The sequence below is a fragment of the Tigriopus californicus genome, chromosome 5 (assembly GCF_007210705.1).
Source record: "Tigriopus californicus strain San Diego chromosome 5, Tcal_SD_v2.1, whole genome shotgun sequence".
NCBI classification, from domain to species: domain Eukaryota; kingdom Metazoa; phylum Arthropoda; class Copepoda; order Harpacticoida; family Harpacticidae; genus Tigriopus; species Tigriopus californicus.
This window is the reverse complement of record NC_081444.1, coordinates 15,922,370-15,934,900: the sequence shown is the minus strand read 5'-3', so window position 1 is coordinate 15,934,900 and position 12,531 is coordinate 15,922,370. Positions and strand designations below refer to the sequence as shown.

Sequence of the window (12,531 nt, the reverse complement as noted above, 5' to 3'; positions counted from 1 at the left end):
TATGCCTTGTAGCGGTTGGAAAGCCCGTGAAAAAATTCTGATCGTTCACTGTTTTGAAGACCTATCGGGACAATAACTTGAACCTACTATACCTGGGAAAGAAGAGGCTAGCTGTGATACCGTATTGGTAGAGCATCTGCTCTCCGGCTCCAATTTACGAATCCTGGTTTGATCCCAGGCTAGCCAAGTGAAGCTCCGTTGCAATATTTGAATTACTGCATGAGTTGCTCCTCTGGCAGCTTAAAGAGACAAACCTGCGGTCATTCCTGAGGGTGAGGTAATAATTCATGTTGGCTATGAGGACGGAGCGGGAATATTCCTCAATTGGGACACCTATCATCGGATGGAAGGCCAATTGAGAGAGCTGCCATCTGACTTTTTAACAAACAAATCTGGGTAAAAGATTCTTGCAGTGTTCAAGCTGCCTCCTAGATCAATTAGCTAGACCAGCTTCTTACGCATATATGTTGAATATTGCATGATAAAAAGATACCTTAGTTGCGCAATAGCATCTTGATAATGTCACAGTGAAACTATTACTCAACTGTTTGGTTACTTAGATTTTGTTTCAGTACATGTCAGAGATAAGATTACTGTTTTCAAGTTTCTTGAAAATGATTGCAGGCCAATTTTTTCCACATTAATCGTCCACTTCCTAACCATTTACTAATACCCCATGAAAACATGTTAAGATGTGTCTGACTTTTAAAGGAGAAGAATGTCGCACAAACAAAGTCCGTCCCAACCTTTAATATGGTTTATCTCTAAAAACTGCTATGATAAGAGAGACAGAGCTATTCAAAATGGATTGATGAAATATACATGCAGGTGGTTCTTAATAAATCTGTAACCTATTTCGTTCTTTCATGACAAACAAATTTTTAGAAAAAATGAGGAAAACTTCAAATCTCACGATTTTCGCCCCAAATTTGACACAATTTAATTTAAAACAATCCCAAATTGCAGAAATATGTCAAATATTGCTGTTGTTAAAATTGCAAAATGTGCAGATGCAATGAATTTGCAAAATATTCTGGGATATGCAAGTTTTTTTTGTTAAGTTTGCACAATTTGCAGGATGCAAGTTTTGGCCGTCCCTTGTCATTAGGTAATATGTATGTTTGGGTTCACGCAAGATGTTCTTGGTTCAAGGTGAACAGTGAATAGAGAACTGTAAAGCTTTGGGATCACATACTAGTGCGCCCTCTGGTTCTACCATGAGGCAAGTGTTACCAAACCTCTTACTGATGACAAAGTTTTGACACCAAATACTCTTTCCATAGTTCTGCATAATTTCGTCACTTGTCATGCAATGTCATCTTTGTCAAATGAATAGTGGACTTCAATGGTTTAGAATTATTATCGAACGATTTCCTAAGAATTTGCAGTCGAAGGCCAAGGTCAAAACAACCTGGTTGACACAAGCCAGGATTTGAAAGTATGTATGCACCATGGGGACGTTTAGGCCAACTCTGGCCGGTTCGTTGGTTTGCTGGTTCCAGTGACAGTGTTGCCAGTTTAGGGTTTGAAACACGTTTTCGAAAAGCTGACCCTTCTTTCTCATTGCTATATGAGGACAGGTCAGCTTCCTTAAAACCCGCTTGAAACACCAAATTTGCATCACTGGCATTGGCAGGCAGGTTTGTTTGCTGGTAGCAGCACTGGCCTAAATGTCCGAATACTCAAGAAAATTGATGATTTTTTCTGCATGAATCTAATCCCTTTTTCCGGGAATATTTCACTTTCACTTTGATGAACACTTCATCCATCCACACCGTTATTGAGAATTCTGTAGTAATAGGAGACATCAACTCAAAATGGAAGGGGCAATTATCAAAGGAACTAAAATGCCTTTTCTGTTTTAGTTTTCTGCTATGTCGAGTATCCTGATGTGTTAAGTTTTTCACTGAGTCAATAAGTTACCTTGGAACCCTGTGTGGTTGGGTTTGACCTATTCTGGCATATTCCGAGTTTAGGGAGGGAGCAGCCCTGATGCTCACCCCAACCTCCTAACCTCCCAACCTCCCGAAGCACCTCAATAACACGGAGGCCAACCCAACCTCACCAACAGACGGGGAGGAGGAACCCGAGAAACCCGAGGAACCCGAGTGTAAACGGAGTCTAAACGGAGGAACTAGGAGGAACTGATTCCACGGCAGGAACCTAAGCCATGGTGGTGGTGGGCTAGCTATCGAGCCAGCCAGCCAGCCAGCCAGCCAGCCTCGCTCCTTGCACGCACGCCACGCAGCCGGGCCATACAGAGCGCGGCCACGCTCGTTCGTAGCCCATCGCCAGCGGATCATGCCTCAGTCCGGGCCCAAACCCGCCATGAAAATTGGCATGAACCTGGCGCAACTCAAACTGGGCGCGGCCTCCTCGTTGGTAAGTCTGGTGCCAACCTTGGGTTCCCATGATACTATATCCGAGGGATGCCCTGCGGCCCCCCGACCCCCTGACCTCCCACCTGGTGGCATCCACCTCCACTCTCTCGCTCTTTCGCTTCCAGGTCCCGCCGCCCTCCGCCGCCTCGTCTCAATCCGACGGAGATGCGCCCGCAGCCGCCCCCGCCCCCGGCCCCGGCTTCGGTTCTTTCGGTGGGGCCTCGAACCCCACCCGACCCACCCACATCATTCGAAATGAATTGGAGCCCGGGCCCCTGGCGGCTGACGACACACCGACTTACACCATGGACGCTCAAAGCCAGCGTGATCTCATGGCCACTATGGGCTTCACCGGATTTGGCGCCACCAAGAAGTCCAAGGGTGCCGCCCAGCCGGCTCAACGTTTTGACTTGGACACGCTCGTGGCGGAGGCGCGTCAGACCGCTGTAGCGCGCAATGCGGACAATAACGCCAAGTTGGAACGCATGGCGGCTGAAAGTGCGGCCCAGGTCGAGGCGTCGTCCTCGGCGCAGCCACCCGCGGCCCATGATTCTGACTCCGACCCCGAGGTAGGTCCGGTCCCACCGTCCGTGATCGCGACCTCTTCTGCCCAATCCACGACCTCGAAATCTGTCCCGCCCATCCCTTCCAGACCCCGGTCGCCAAGTCCGTCATCGGCCCGCTCGTCTCAGGCGGCCGACCGGGCAACGGGGCCAAGTGATGGGGAAGATAACGACGACGACGACGACGAAGAAGAGGAGGAGGAGGCGTCGTTAGCCAACCGCATTCCCCAAAGCCACGAAATCGAACTCAAACACGGCAGTAAGCCCATTTCGGCCTTGGCCATTGACCCATCGGGCTCGCGATTGATTTCCGGTGGGTTAGACTATGAGGTCAAATTCTGGGATTTCGCCGGTATGGACGCCTCCCTGCGGAGTTTTCGCACCATTCGTCCTTGCGAAAGTCACGTGATCAAGCAGCTGGAATATTCCGCCACCGGGGACAGGATCCTCGTAGTCGGCGGTAGTGCGCAGGCCAAGGTCTTGGATCGCGATGGACATGAACTGTTTCAGTGTGTCAAAGGCGATCCCTACGTAGTGGATGTGCGGAGGAACAAGGGCCATGTGGGCGGGCTCACCGCCGGCTGTTGGCACCCTAAAATCAAGGATGAATTCATCACCGCCGCCACCGATGGCAGTCTCCGGATTTGGCTCATTGAGGATAAAGGGCGGAAATCCAAGATGGCCATCAAGTGCAAATCATCCGAGGGACTGAAGGCCAATCCGACGTGTTGTACGGTGAGTCGCGATGGTCTCCTCGTGGCCGCCGGATGTCAGGACGGTTCCTTACAAATGTGGGATCATCGCAAGTCCTTTGTGAATGTGTCACTCATGCTCCGTGATGCCCATCAAAAGGGCACCGACACGTCCAGCATCGCTTGCGGCTACGACAATCATCATTTCACCACGCGGGGCGGTGACGACACGCTCAAGCTGTGGGACATTCGCAATTTCAAAAAGGCCGTCCACGTCGCCACGGGTCTCTTCAGTAAATTTGAGATGACCGAAGCCTGTTTCAGCCCCGACGACCGCATGATCGTGACCGGTACCTCCATGGACCGAGGGGACACGTCCGGTAAGCTAGTGTTCTTCGAAAAAGCTACTTTCAACAAGATCTGCCAAATGGAGGTCGGGAGCTCGCATGTAATCGGAGCCAAATGGCATCCCAAACTCAATCAGATGATGGTGGGGAGTGGTGATGGCGTGGTCAGACTCTACTATGACCCCATCAGATCGGTCAACGGAGCCAAGCTCTGCGTTGTCAAAACGGCCACCAAGGCCAAAACCACGCAATTCATCGCAACGCAACACATCATCACGCCCTACTCGCTACCCATGTTCCGGGAGGAGCGACAGCGGTCCACAAAGCGTCAAGAAGAACGAGCCCGCAAAGATCCGGTCAAGTCTCGCCGGCCGGACTTGCCCTTGGGCATGAAAGGAACGGGCGGGCGTGTGGCGGCCGGAGGCAGTACTTTGCATTCGTTCATGGCCAAGCAGATTTCTGTCAAGAACAAAGACGATCACATTGATCCTCGAGAGAGAATCCTGCGTCACGCCAAAGAGAGTGAAGATAATCCCTATTGGATTGCACCCGCGTACCAAAAGACCCAGCCCAAGGCCATTTTTAACACCGAGCACGATCAGCCTCCAGAAAAGAAGACTAAAACCGAGACATTTGGCTAGCTATCTCTTCCACCCTATTCAATTTGATAGCATTTATGTGGATCACCCAAATGTACGTGAAACAATCGATACAAACTATTAGAGAACGTGTGATTATTCGAATGAAGTGAACTATCGGGTCAGTATAGTGAGTGACATGTCGAATTTGAAGCACATGCCTATTGTGTCAATGATTGGTCCGTTGCCGTGTTTGGAGATGATTCCACATTGTTTTTTTTCTTATTAAACACGCGACCCCAACTTACGGACCGCGTGAAAGTTTTTCGACACATTCTCTCTCACGAATCCTAATAAGTCGCAATAACATTTCAAAACGCGCAATAGACATGCAACTCTCATATGGGAACCAAATATCCTAATTGATCTCTAGACTGCTAATCGTACCTACAAAGTAGAGTTGAGCATCGGATCCGGCTTTTTGGGCTCGGATCGGATTGACCAGCAATTTTCGGGTTCGGATCTAGAGTGGCGAAAAATTTCGTATTCGGATTTGGTCGGATTGAACTTTCTGTTCGGATTAGGATTCGAATTGAGGAATAGAAAAGCCAATCCGGAATTTCAGGACTAAGTAAATATATGCATGTTTGGTTTCTCAGGGGAAATCAAAGACCATTAAACTAGCACACTATGAACACAACTACTACCTTAAAAGGAATGTTAACAACTGTGTGGTGATTCCACACAGACAAAAAACCTCAGAAAAGAAAGGGATTAAAATATCTGCCGTATATAGAGCCCTATAAAGGGAAAATGAAAGACAAATACCTCAACATATCAAGTCCCTCAATTAACAATTGTGCACCATTCTGATAACAGAATAATATTCAATAGTACTGCAATTAAAACGTAGCTATGTATGTTTTATTTTAAGACTTATTGTCAATTCCCTCATTTTGTGGCATCACTCAGTGTTGCAACCTTGGAAAAATGCAAGTTCAACGATCATTTTCTAGAAATATTATAAAGTAAAGGAGACATTAAAAACCTAAACTTTGTAGGAAAAAAATCATTTCATGAATCAAGTTGAAGATGAACAACCCTTCCAAGAAATAATATTGCTACTCCAGCATTGAGGTAAGAGGAATATGCAAGCACAGAGTGCATTCAAAGAGCTTCTTTTTTTGTTTTAAATACATGTAATGAAATATTGTGACAGAATGTATTTAACCTTTCATTGATATTTTCATTCCATTGCTTGGATGATTTGCATTTTTTTGCAAAATGTTGTCAACTTTTGAATACTACTCAATCTTGGCATCTCATTATTTTTGACTTTAAGTCAATTGGGTATAGAAATTTCCGATTTGGATCGGATCAAGCATAAATACCTCGGATTCGGATCGAGTGAAAAATTACGGATTCGGATTCGCTTGGATTGGGCAAAGCTCTCGGATTCAGATTCGGATTACAAAACTTCAATTCGGATCGGATTCGGAGCCCAGTTGGATCCTAAGCACACCTCTACAACAAAGCCTCTTTCCCATGGCTATCATTTGGTCAACACCATTGATTTAAAATGTACTCTCTTCGCACTTGTCGCACGAGAGTCTGTCGCTCAGAGCAACATGAGATTTCAAACCCTCCACACCTTGCAATTATTCATCCTGACCATCGAAATCTTGTTTTGGACCAGGACTTGGACGGTCACGGGATTGATGCAATGCCAAACAGGATCGAGCCCAGTGCCTATCCCATACCAGGTTTACGGCTCGGTGGCGTTGATGGCGGTCAGGAAAGCCGAGACCAAGTACAAAAACGCCAAAAGGGCTTGCAAAAACGCACAAAGCGACGGAATTTTGCCCATGCCTAAATCTGAGGCCGTGGCTTTGGCCCTCAAAGGCAAAATGGAGGAAGAAAACGGTAAGCTCGATTAACTATTTCGATCGATCGATCGATATGTCAAAGAAGTATCTGTAGAACGTTTGTGAATACATTCATAATGCATGAAAAAGGGAGGCGTTGAAGTATTTCCCTCAACTATTGAGATAACGCCTTTCTCAAAAAAAGCTCTCACGAGCAGCAATGACAAAAATCGACTGAAAGAATTTTTGCCACGTGAGCGAAATTGGGGTTTAATGTTTTTTGAACAAACAGTGCCATTTTCTGCCACCCTTTTCTCCCGAATGATTTCTCGTCCCTGATTTTGGGTGTAAGGCCGGAGGGGTGAGCTCTACACCTCAATTTTCCCAGCGGACCGTACTCTTTCATTGCTTAATATCAAATTGATCTTCCACCTTTTGATATGGTTAGTGTCTACGTAAGATTTTTGTCCTCAATATTCGGCAATTGAAAATAGGGACCAGTTTTATGAAAAGCTATGATCGCTTTGTAAGAAAACCGTCATCCACCATCTGATTGACACTTTACACATGGCGGATATTCCTATATCCACCAGAGATTTGTTGGTGTATTATGCATAATTCTTTGCACACTAAATTGTCCCCCCATTATGAAGAATACTTGAAAAGGTATTTGAACGCTTTGTGTTTTTGAAAGGCAAGTCATATCACGAGCACGGATTCTCTCGTAACCGAAATAATGCGAAGACCCTTTATGTTAAAAATTGTTTTGAAGGAGTTGAGCGAATAGAATGATATATTGAGTCAATTTCAACTGTACCCAGGGCAGTAGTAACGAATTTACAAAAAACGAAATTACAGCACTTCCTTTCTTGTTTCGAAAAAGTAGCTGCAATCCTATTACAATTTAAAATGGTGTAATTGTAACGGCCTAAAAGCCCCCAAAATACTCCTTCCTCTTTCCTTTTTTTCACGCTCCAGAGTGGCATTTAATTTTTCATTTCTCCCTTTTAGAATAAGAAAACTCGAAGCTTTTTGGCAATCTTAACAAAAATTTCCACTTTTTGATATTATATTCATATCCTTTATATCCTACATAAAGAAAGAAGCTCAGGGCTGAAAATTGTGCTTGCTTCTAACAAGGATTGTTATATTTGAACTGCCCTACTGTTCATATCTCCTCATTCTAATTCCGTTGAACTACAAGACCTGACTCAGAAAAAAGTTTGTCTCAAGCTCGAGCGTGTTGCACCAAATCAATCACCTCTCCCCATATCCATCCTTGGATACAGGCACAGGGTTCTAACAGGGAGGTTTTATAAGGTCGAGAATTTCAAATACTATTTTTCCATCATGACTTTTTATGTAATGGTTGCAAATGTTCAACAATCATTTGTTGAGCCCAAGAAGAGATCTCAGTTTTAGGATGTTTCAGATTCTCGTGCAAGAAAGAAATATTACATAATGTCCTTTTCATCTACCCGTTGCTTGATATGATAGGCAAAAATAGCTCTTACAGCCCCCCAGATCGTGTCGGTTTGGGCGAGTTTATTTGCAATTTTTTATGCAAATTTGTTGTCAATAAAGACAATATTTATCTGCAAGTTTTGGCCGGGCCTAGTCATCATTTACGATTATCTTGAATGAAGGAAGTAGTGTGGTCATAGTTTAATATAGTCAAAGACAATCTGCCTCTTTGATTCTGCACGTTTTCATAAGTTTAAATCAACTTTACCAGAACCTACAAAAAGAAGCATTGACCAACACGCATGCCAATGGATTAAAATATGAATCCAGAGATGAACAGGAAATCAATCTGAACACCATGGGTCATTTTTTTTGTTTCAATCATTGTGGACGCCCAAGCTGTTTAAGCATATTCCAGTTAAGTTTACTATTTATATTGAAATTCCTAAATGAGCCAACATATGCTTGCAACAAATCTAAAAGAGTGTCGACCTTCTTAACACGTACGCACATTTCTTCGACTAAGTAATTGTCCTGTTTAAGGCCATTTTGCATCAGATTCACAGCTTTAGTCTTGCTAGTAAACAAGAACCCCTTTTGACGGCCTTTGAAAGGTTAAGAAATGTCAAAAACAAAAACTTGACCTGCTTTTCAGACGGAGAGATTTGGATTGGATTGACCAATTCCAATGATGATGATTGTGTCAATGCAGGATGCAACTCAAATTTACAATGGGAAGATGGGTCCAGCTTTGAATATCAATCCTGGATGGGATACTTGTCAGTAGATGAAGATGACGAATGCTTCAGATTGTCGTATGGATCTAATATCATCAGCGGGAGTTGTGACCAATGGATTGAAGGGCACATTTGCCAGTTTGATTGTGATGGTGAGGCATTTAACATACAGTTGGTTTTCAGTGGTTGTCTTTTCAAACTGTTTATTACTGCATTTAATCGCTTATATGACACCCAGGTGTCATTGAAGAGGTGAATGCCACATGTCCGATGGGTGCACCCATCCCCCAAGATTTTCAGCCTCAAGGAGACAAATGGTTCAAGATTCTGCCAGATATAGTAGGTACTAAAATTGAGGCAGAAGTGGCTTGTTCGGTTATAGGGGGTCGATTACCAACCATTACCACACAGGATTCATATGATGCAATCACGGAAATACTGAAATTTGCAAGTATGATTCTTTTAAATATGACTATCTACGGTGTATTCCTTGAACCCGTGACTGGCTGATCAATATAATCGTACTCTTGTTCAGCCAGAGAAACTTGGCTTGACATGAATCCAGTCACGACCACGTGTCAAGATGAAGAATGCAGTACAAAACATCAGTGGAACAATGGACAACCATTCCTGCACTCTTCCTCTTGGTATGATTTGGTGGACTTTCAACCCTTTGGCTGTCCCAAGATCAGGAAAACTAGTACGGGTTATGCGATCCTTACCATCAACTGTCTGTTCAACGCATCCACCATTTGTGAATTCAATTGCCAAACACCCGTTGGCATAACTACGATTGCGACAACATCAACAACGACGACAACAACAACAGCAATATTAACGACAACCGAAACACCAATGATCACCCAAGACATAAGTCCTCCTCCAGTGGAAATCTGGACGGGAATGGTGCCCAATGATCGGAACCGAGATGTGGCTTGTCAAAGGGAATGTGCCAAGGGGAATTTGCCAGGACATAAATGCTTTGGCAAGATTAAAGGTGTGAGGATCCCAATGGTTGAAGCAACGTACCTTAACTATTTTCGTTGTTTTTCATTTTATTTCAGACCCTTTTGCCAGAGATCTTTCACCAGTCTTGTGGCCTTGCTTGTGCATGAGATCCAAAATTATACTTGCGCCTGGTACCTTTTGCGGTCCACAAGGCAGCATGTGCTTATGATGTTTCTACCGTAAAAAAGGTCTTGATATATTGGCATACACCTTGTAGTTGATTAAGTGGATTTCTTTTGTATTGAGCATCAACGTGATGACTATAATTAGTAACCATGAAAGTAAGATTTTCAGAATATCCACTTGTGTTCAGTTCCTATACCTATTACCTCCAGACTATGGTAGTAGATATTGTTTACCTCTTCTTGAAAAGATACCCGTAATATTCTCAAAATATGTCAGACTTTACAGAATTATATTCACTACCGGTCTATTCTCAAGCTTGAGTTGTTTTGATCGGAGTGAGTTTACTTGGTCACTAAAATGTAAGGGTGGCTTTACACTAGGATGGAAAACAGAGATTGAATTCGATTTGAGGATGAAAGTGGGACTAGTGCTGGGGCGAGTTCGGGAAAAGATTTGAGTCCAACAGAGGACTCGAATCTTTCACTGTACTGCAGTCGAACAAAAAGACTCACGTTGCGAAAAACTCGCCCCAACACAAGTCCTACTTCCATCCTCAAACCAGATTCAATCTCGGTTTTCCATCCTAGTGTAAAAACGCCCTAACACAAAAATAATGGAAATTCATATGAACATCCACGAATTTCCCCAAAAAGCAATATGGACTGTGAACAGGCTTCTCGCTAAATTGGTGTGCTCTTTGTCTAAGCAACTCTGAGCCACTTTTCGAAATAAAGCAACAGATTAAGAAATTTAGATCTTTTCAATTGAAGCCACGTCATTTTTATACCCTCAACTTGTAAAGTGGTTTGTTCTAAAGTTATGTTGTCAAAAGCTCATGGCAGCTGACCTTTAACAGGCCGAAAATTTCAAATTTTATGTTGTGTTGCCAGGTTCGCGCACTAAAACGTTTATTACAAAGTAAGATCGTTACATTTGCTAAAGTGGCGCTCGACAAGCTCGAGGGCCAATTTCACAGTGCGACCACTTATCCAAAATGTCTCAGGGTGGCCGACAGATTGTCAAATTTTCAACTTTTCTTTTTTTCTTTCTTTTTTTTAGCGATAATCAGCCGTCAAGCGCAGAGCTCACGAGTGATTGTTTCATCGCTTTGACCACAACTCCTGAGTCTCCCAAGTTTGGCCAATTCCGCCCATTTGACAAGATGTGTTCAGGAGATACAAAAACTTTGCTTCCTTTCGCAGTCGACATTTCTATAAGTACGTGAAACGCCCCAGGTTTATTGCAATTTCAAAAGTAAGGTTGACAACTTTGAACTTGATAAAAATCGGAAAACCAAAAAGAAAATAATTAGGGAACTATTTTTAAAAAGAAAAAAGGCAAAGGCTCATGAAACGGAAGGGCCTTTGCCTCAATAGACCTTGGGTATTTGGCCTGTTTTTTATCGTTTTTTTTGTCGACGATTTCGGTCCACAATGGTTTATGAAAAAGTTTTTTTTGTGACGATTGTTAATTGTGTAAAATAAATTACTCGTATATGAGAACATTAACATTTGCTCAAGAAAACAGTTTGACTAGATGACGATGAATTACTACTCGGTCATTTTGGATCAAAGGTCTTTCAATTTGTTTTCAATTGGTAAAAAATATGATCGAACGAAACAGCAATACCCGCCAATTAATGATTCATGATAATCTCATCATCAACCTTCCACGTCGAGTGCTAAGTAAATGGTCACGAAGAGTTTCTAGTCACAATTCTCATTCTGGGTTGAAAAGAGTTCGCCTTGCGTCAATAGTTTCAAGATTAAATTCAGTTCTTAGCTCATGAACATGAACGAGGCTGGTTAATCCTTTCCATCATTTTTTTCTGTCAAACAAGCATGTCTTGCCATCACCACAAGATCTATTAATCGATTATCGAGATCTCGTCAGCAATAAACTCAGAATTTGATCGTAGATTTAACATGTTTAAATAATCTTCTCGTCTTGAACTGCTGGGATTCCAATCCCGGTAGCGGTAAGGAAGTCCGCAAAAAAAAAAAAAAACCGCTCCCTTCTGAATCGGGTGGGTTGGATAGAGCAAGGACAACGTCATCACTGGACAGAGACGGTTGGGTGGGGGAAACGTAAGTTTTATCCCGATTGAGGTCCTGAAACTCAGTTCGACGTGGGCAGAAAATGACTTGCTTAGCACCACCACCTTGGTAAGATCTTACAAACGTGGTGCCAGCTCATTCAATTAGCGCCCTCCCTGGTCCGAGTTTTAAATGCTCTTAACTTTTGACACAGACGTTTGATTGAGATCAAAACTGACCATTGCTTTCTGAGGCAACTTATGTAAAGGGAAATGCATTTGATGGATTGGAATTGGAATTACTCATTTTCCTCCATCCCCGTCGCTGTCCAGTGGTGACGTCGTCCTTGGATAGAGGAACGTTTTGAAGCTTTTCTTTTTTGAAATTTAGCTCTTTTTTCTTTGCCTTCTCTACGTAGTTTGTTCACCACCAATGAGACATGGAACATTATGGCGCGTTCATGGAAGTATGGGATGCCGCCAACACAGGCCTAGCATTGACAAGCCTGAAGTGAACGAATTATTATGAATCATGTAACACATTCTGTTCCCAGAGGCCCTGAGGTCACATTTCCATGAATTTAAGTTGTTTTCTTCTTTTTTTCTGTTGTTTGTAACTGAACTTTTTGATCATAGCATAGCGTCAATATTTTGGGGTCGAGTTCATGTGGATAACAGATGATCACAAGAATGAAGACATGTTTGTCCGTTCTTGTAACACCATTTATTTGAAAT

General features: G+C 43.4%; 2 protein-coding genes across 3 annotated transcripts; both read left to right on the top strand.

The window, feature by feature from the left end:
* The first annotated feature begins 2,007 nt into the window (after positions 1-2,007).
* Positions 2,008-4,864, top strand: LOC131880142 (WD repeat-containing protein 70-like). Its single transcript, XM_059226667.1, has 2 exons — positions 2,008-2,382; positions 2,507-4,864. Exons 1-2 carry the CDS (start codon positions 2,302-2,304, stop codon positions 4,622-4,624), a joined length of 2,199 nt encoding a protein of 732 aa, XP_059082650.1. The 5' UTR covers positions 2,008-2,301; the 3' UTR covers positions 4,625-4,864.
* A 1,302-nt stretch (positions 4,865-6,166) lies between these two features.
* On the top strand, positions 6,167-11,904 carry LOC131880528 (uncharacterized). Of its 2 annotated transcripts, XM_059227185.1 has the most exons (5): positions 6,167-6,484; positions 8,546-8,779; positions 8,866-9,078; positions 9,163-9,624; positions 9,692-11,904. In XM_059227185.1, exons 1-5 carry the CDS (start codon positions 6,190-6,192, stop codon positions 9,802-9,804), a joined length of 1,317 nt encoding a protein of 438 aa, XP_059083168.1. In that variant the 5' UTR covers positions 6,167-6,189; the 3' UTR covers positions 9,805-11,904. The 2 variants fall into 2 exon arrangements, with proteins under 2 accessions (XP_059083168.1, XP_059083167.1); XM_059227184.1 differs by having other exon boundaries at positions 9,163-11,904.
* Positions 11,905-12,531: the final 627 nt, after the last annotated feature.

What these genes read in the sequence shown, in the direction of transcription:
- LOC131880142 (XM_059226667.1), top strand. Translation starts at nt 2,302, where the DNA reads ATGCCTCAGTCCGGGCCCAAACCCGCCATGAAAATTGGCATGAACCTG. An exon ending in TGGGCGCGGCCTCCTCGTTG is followed by an intron (nt 2,383 to 2,506) that starts GTAAGTCTGGTG and finishes TTTCGCTTCCAG; the next exon opens with GTCCCGCCGCCCTCCGCCGC.
- LOC131880528 (XM_059227184.1), top strand. Translation starts at nt 6,190, where the DNA reads ATGAGATTTCAAACCCTCCACACCTTGCAATTATTCATCCTGACCATC. An exon ending in CAAAATGGAGGAAGAAAACG is followed by an intron (nt 6,485 to 8,545) that starts GTAAGCTCGATT and finishes CCTGCTTTTCAG; the next exon opens with ACGGAGAGATTTGGATTGGA. An exon ending in TTGCCAGTTTGATTGTGATG is followed by an intron (nt 8,780 to 8,865) that starts GTGAGGCATTTA and finishes TATGACACCCAG; the next exon opens with GTGTCATTGAAGAGGTGAAT.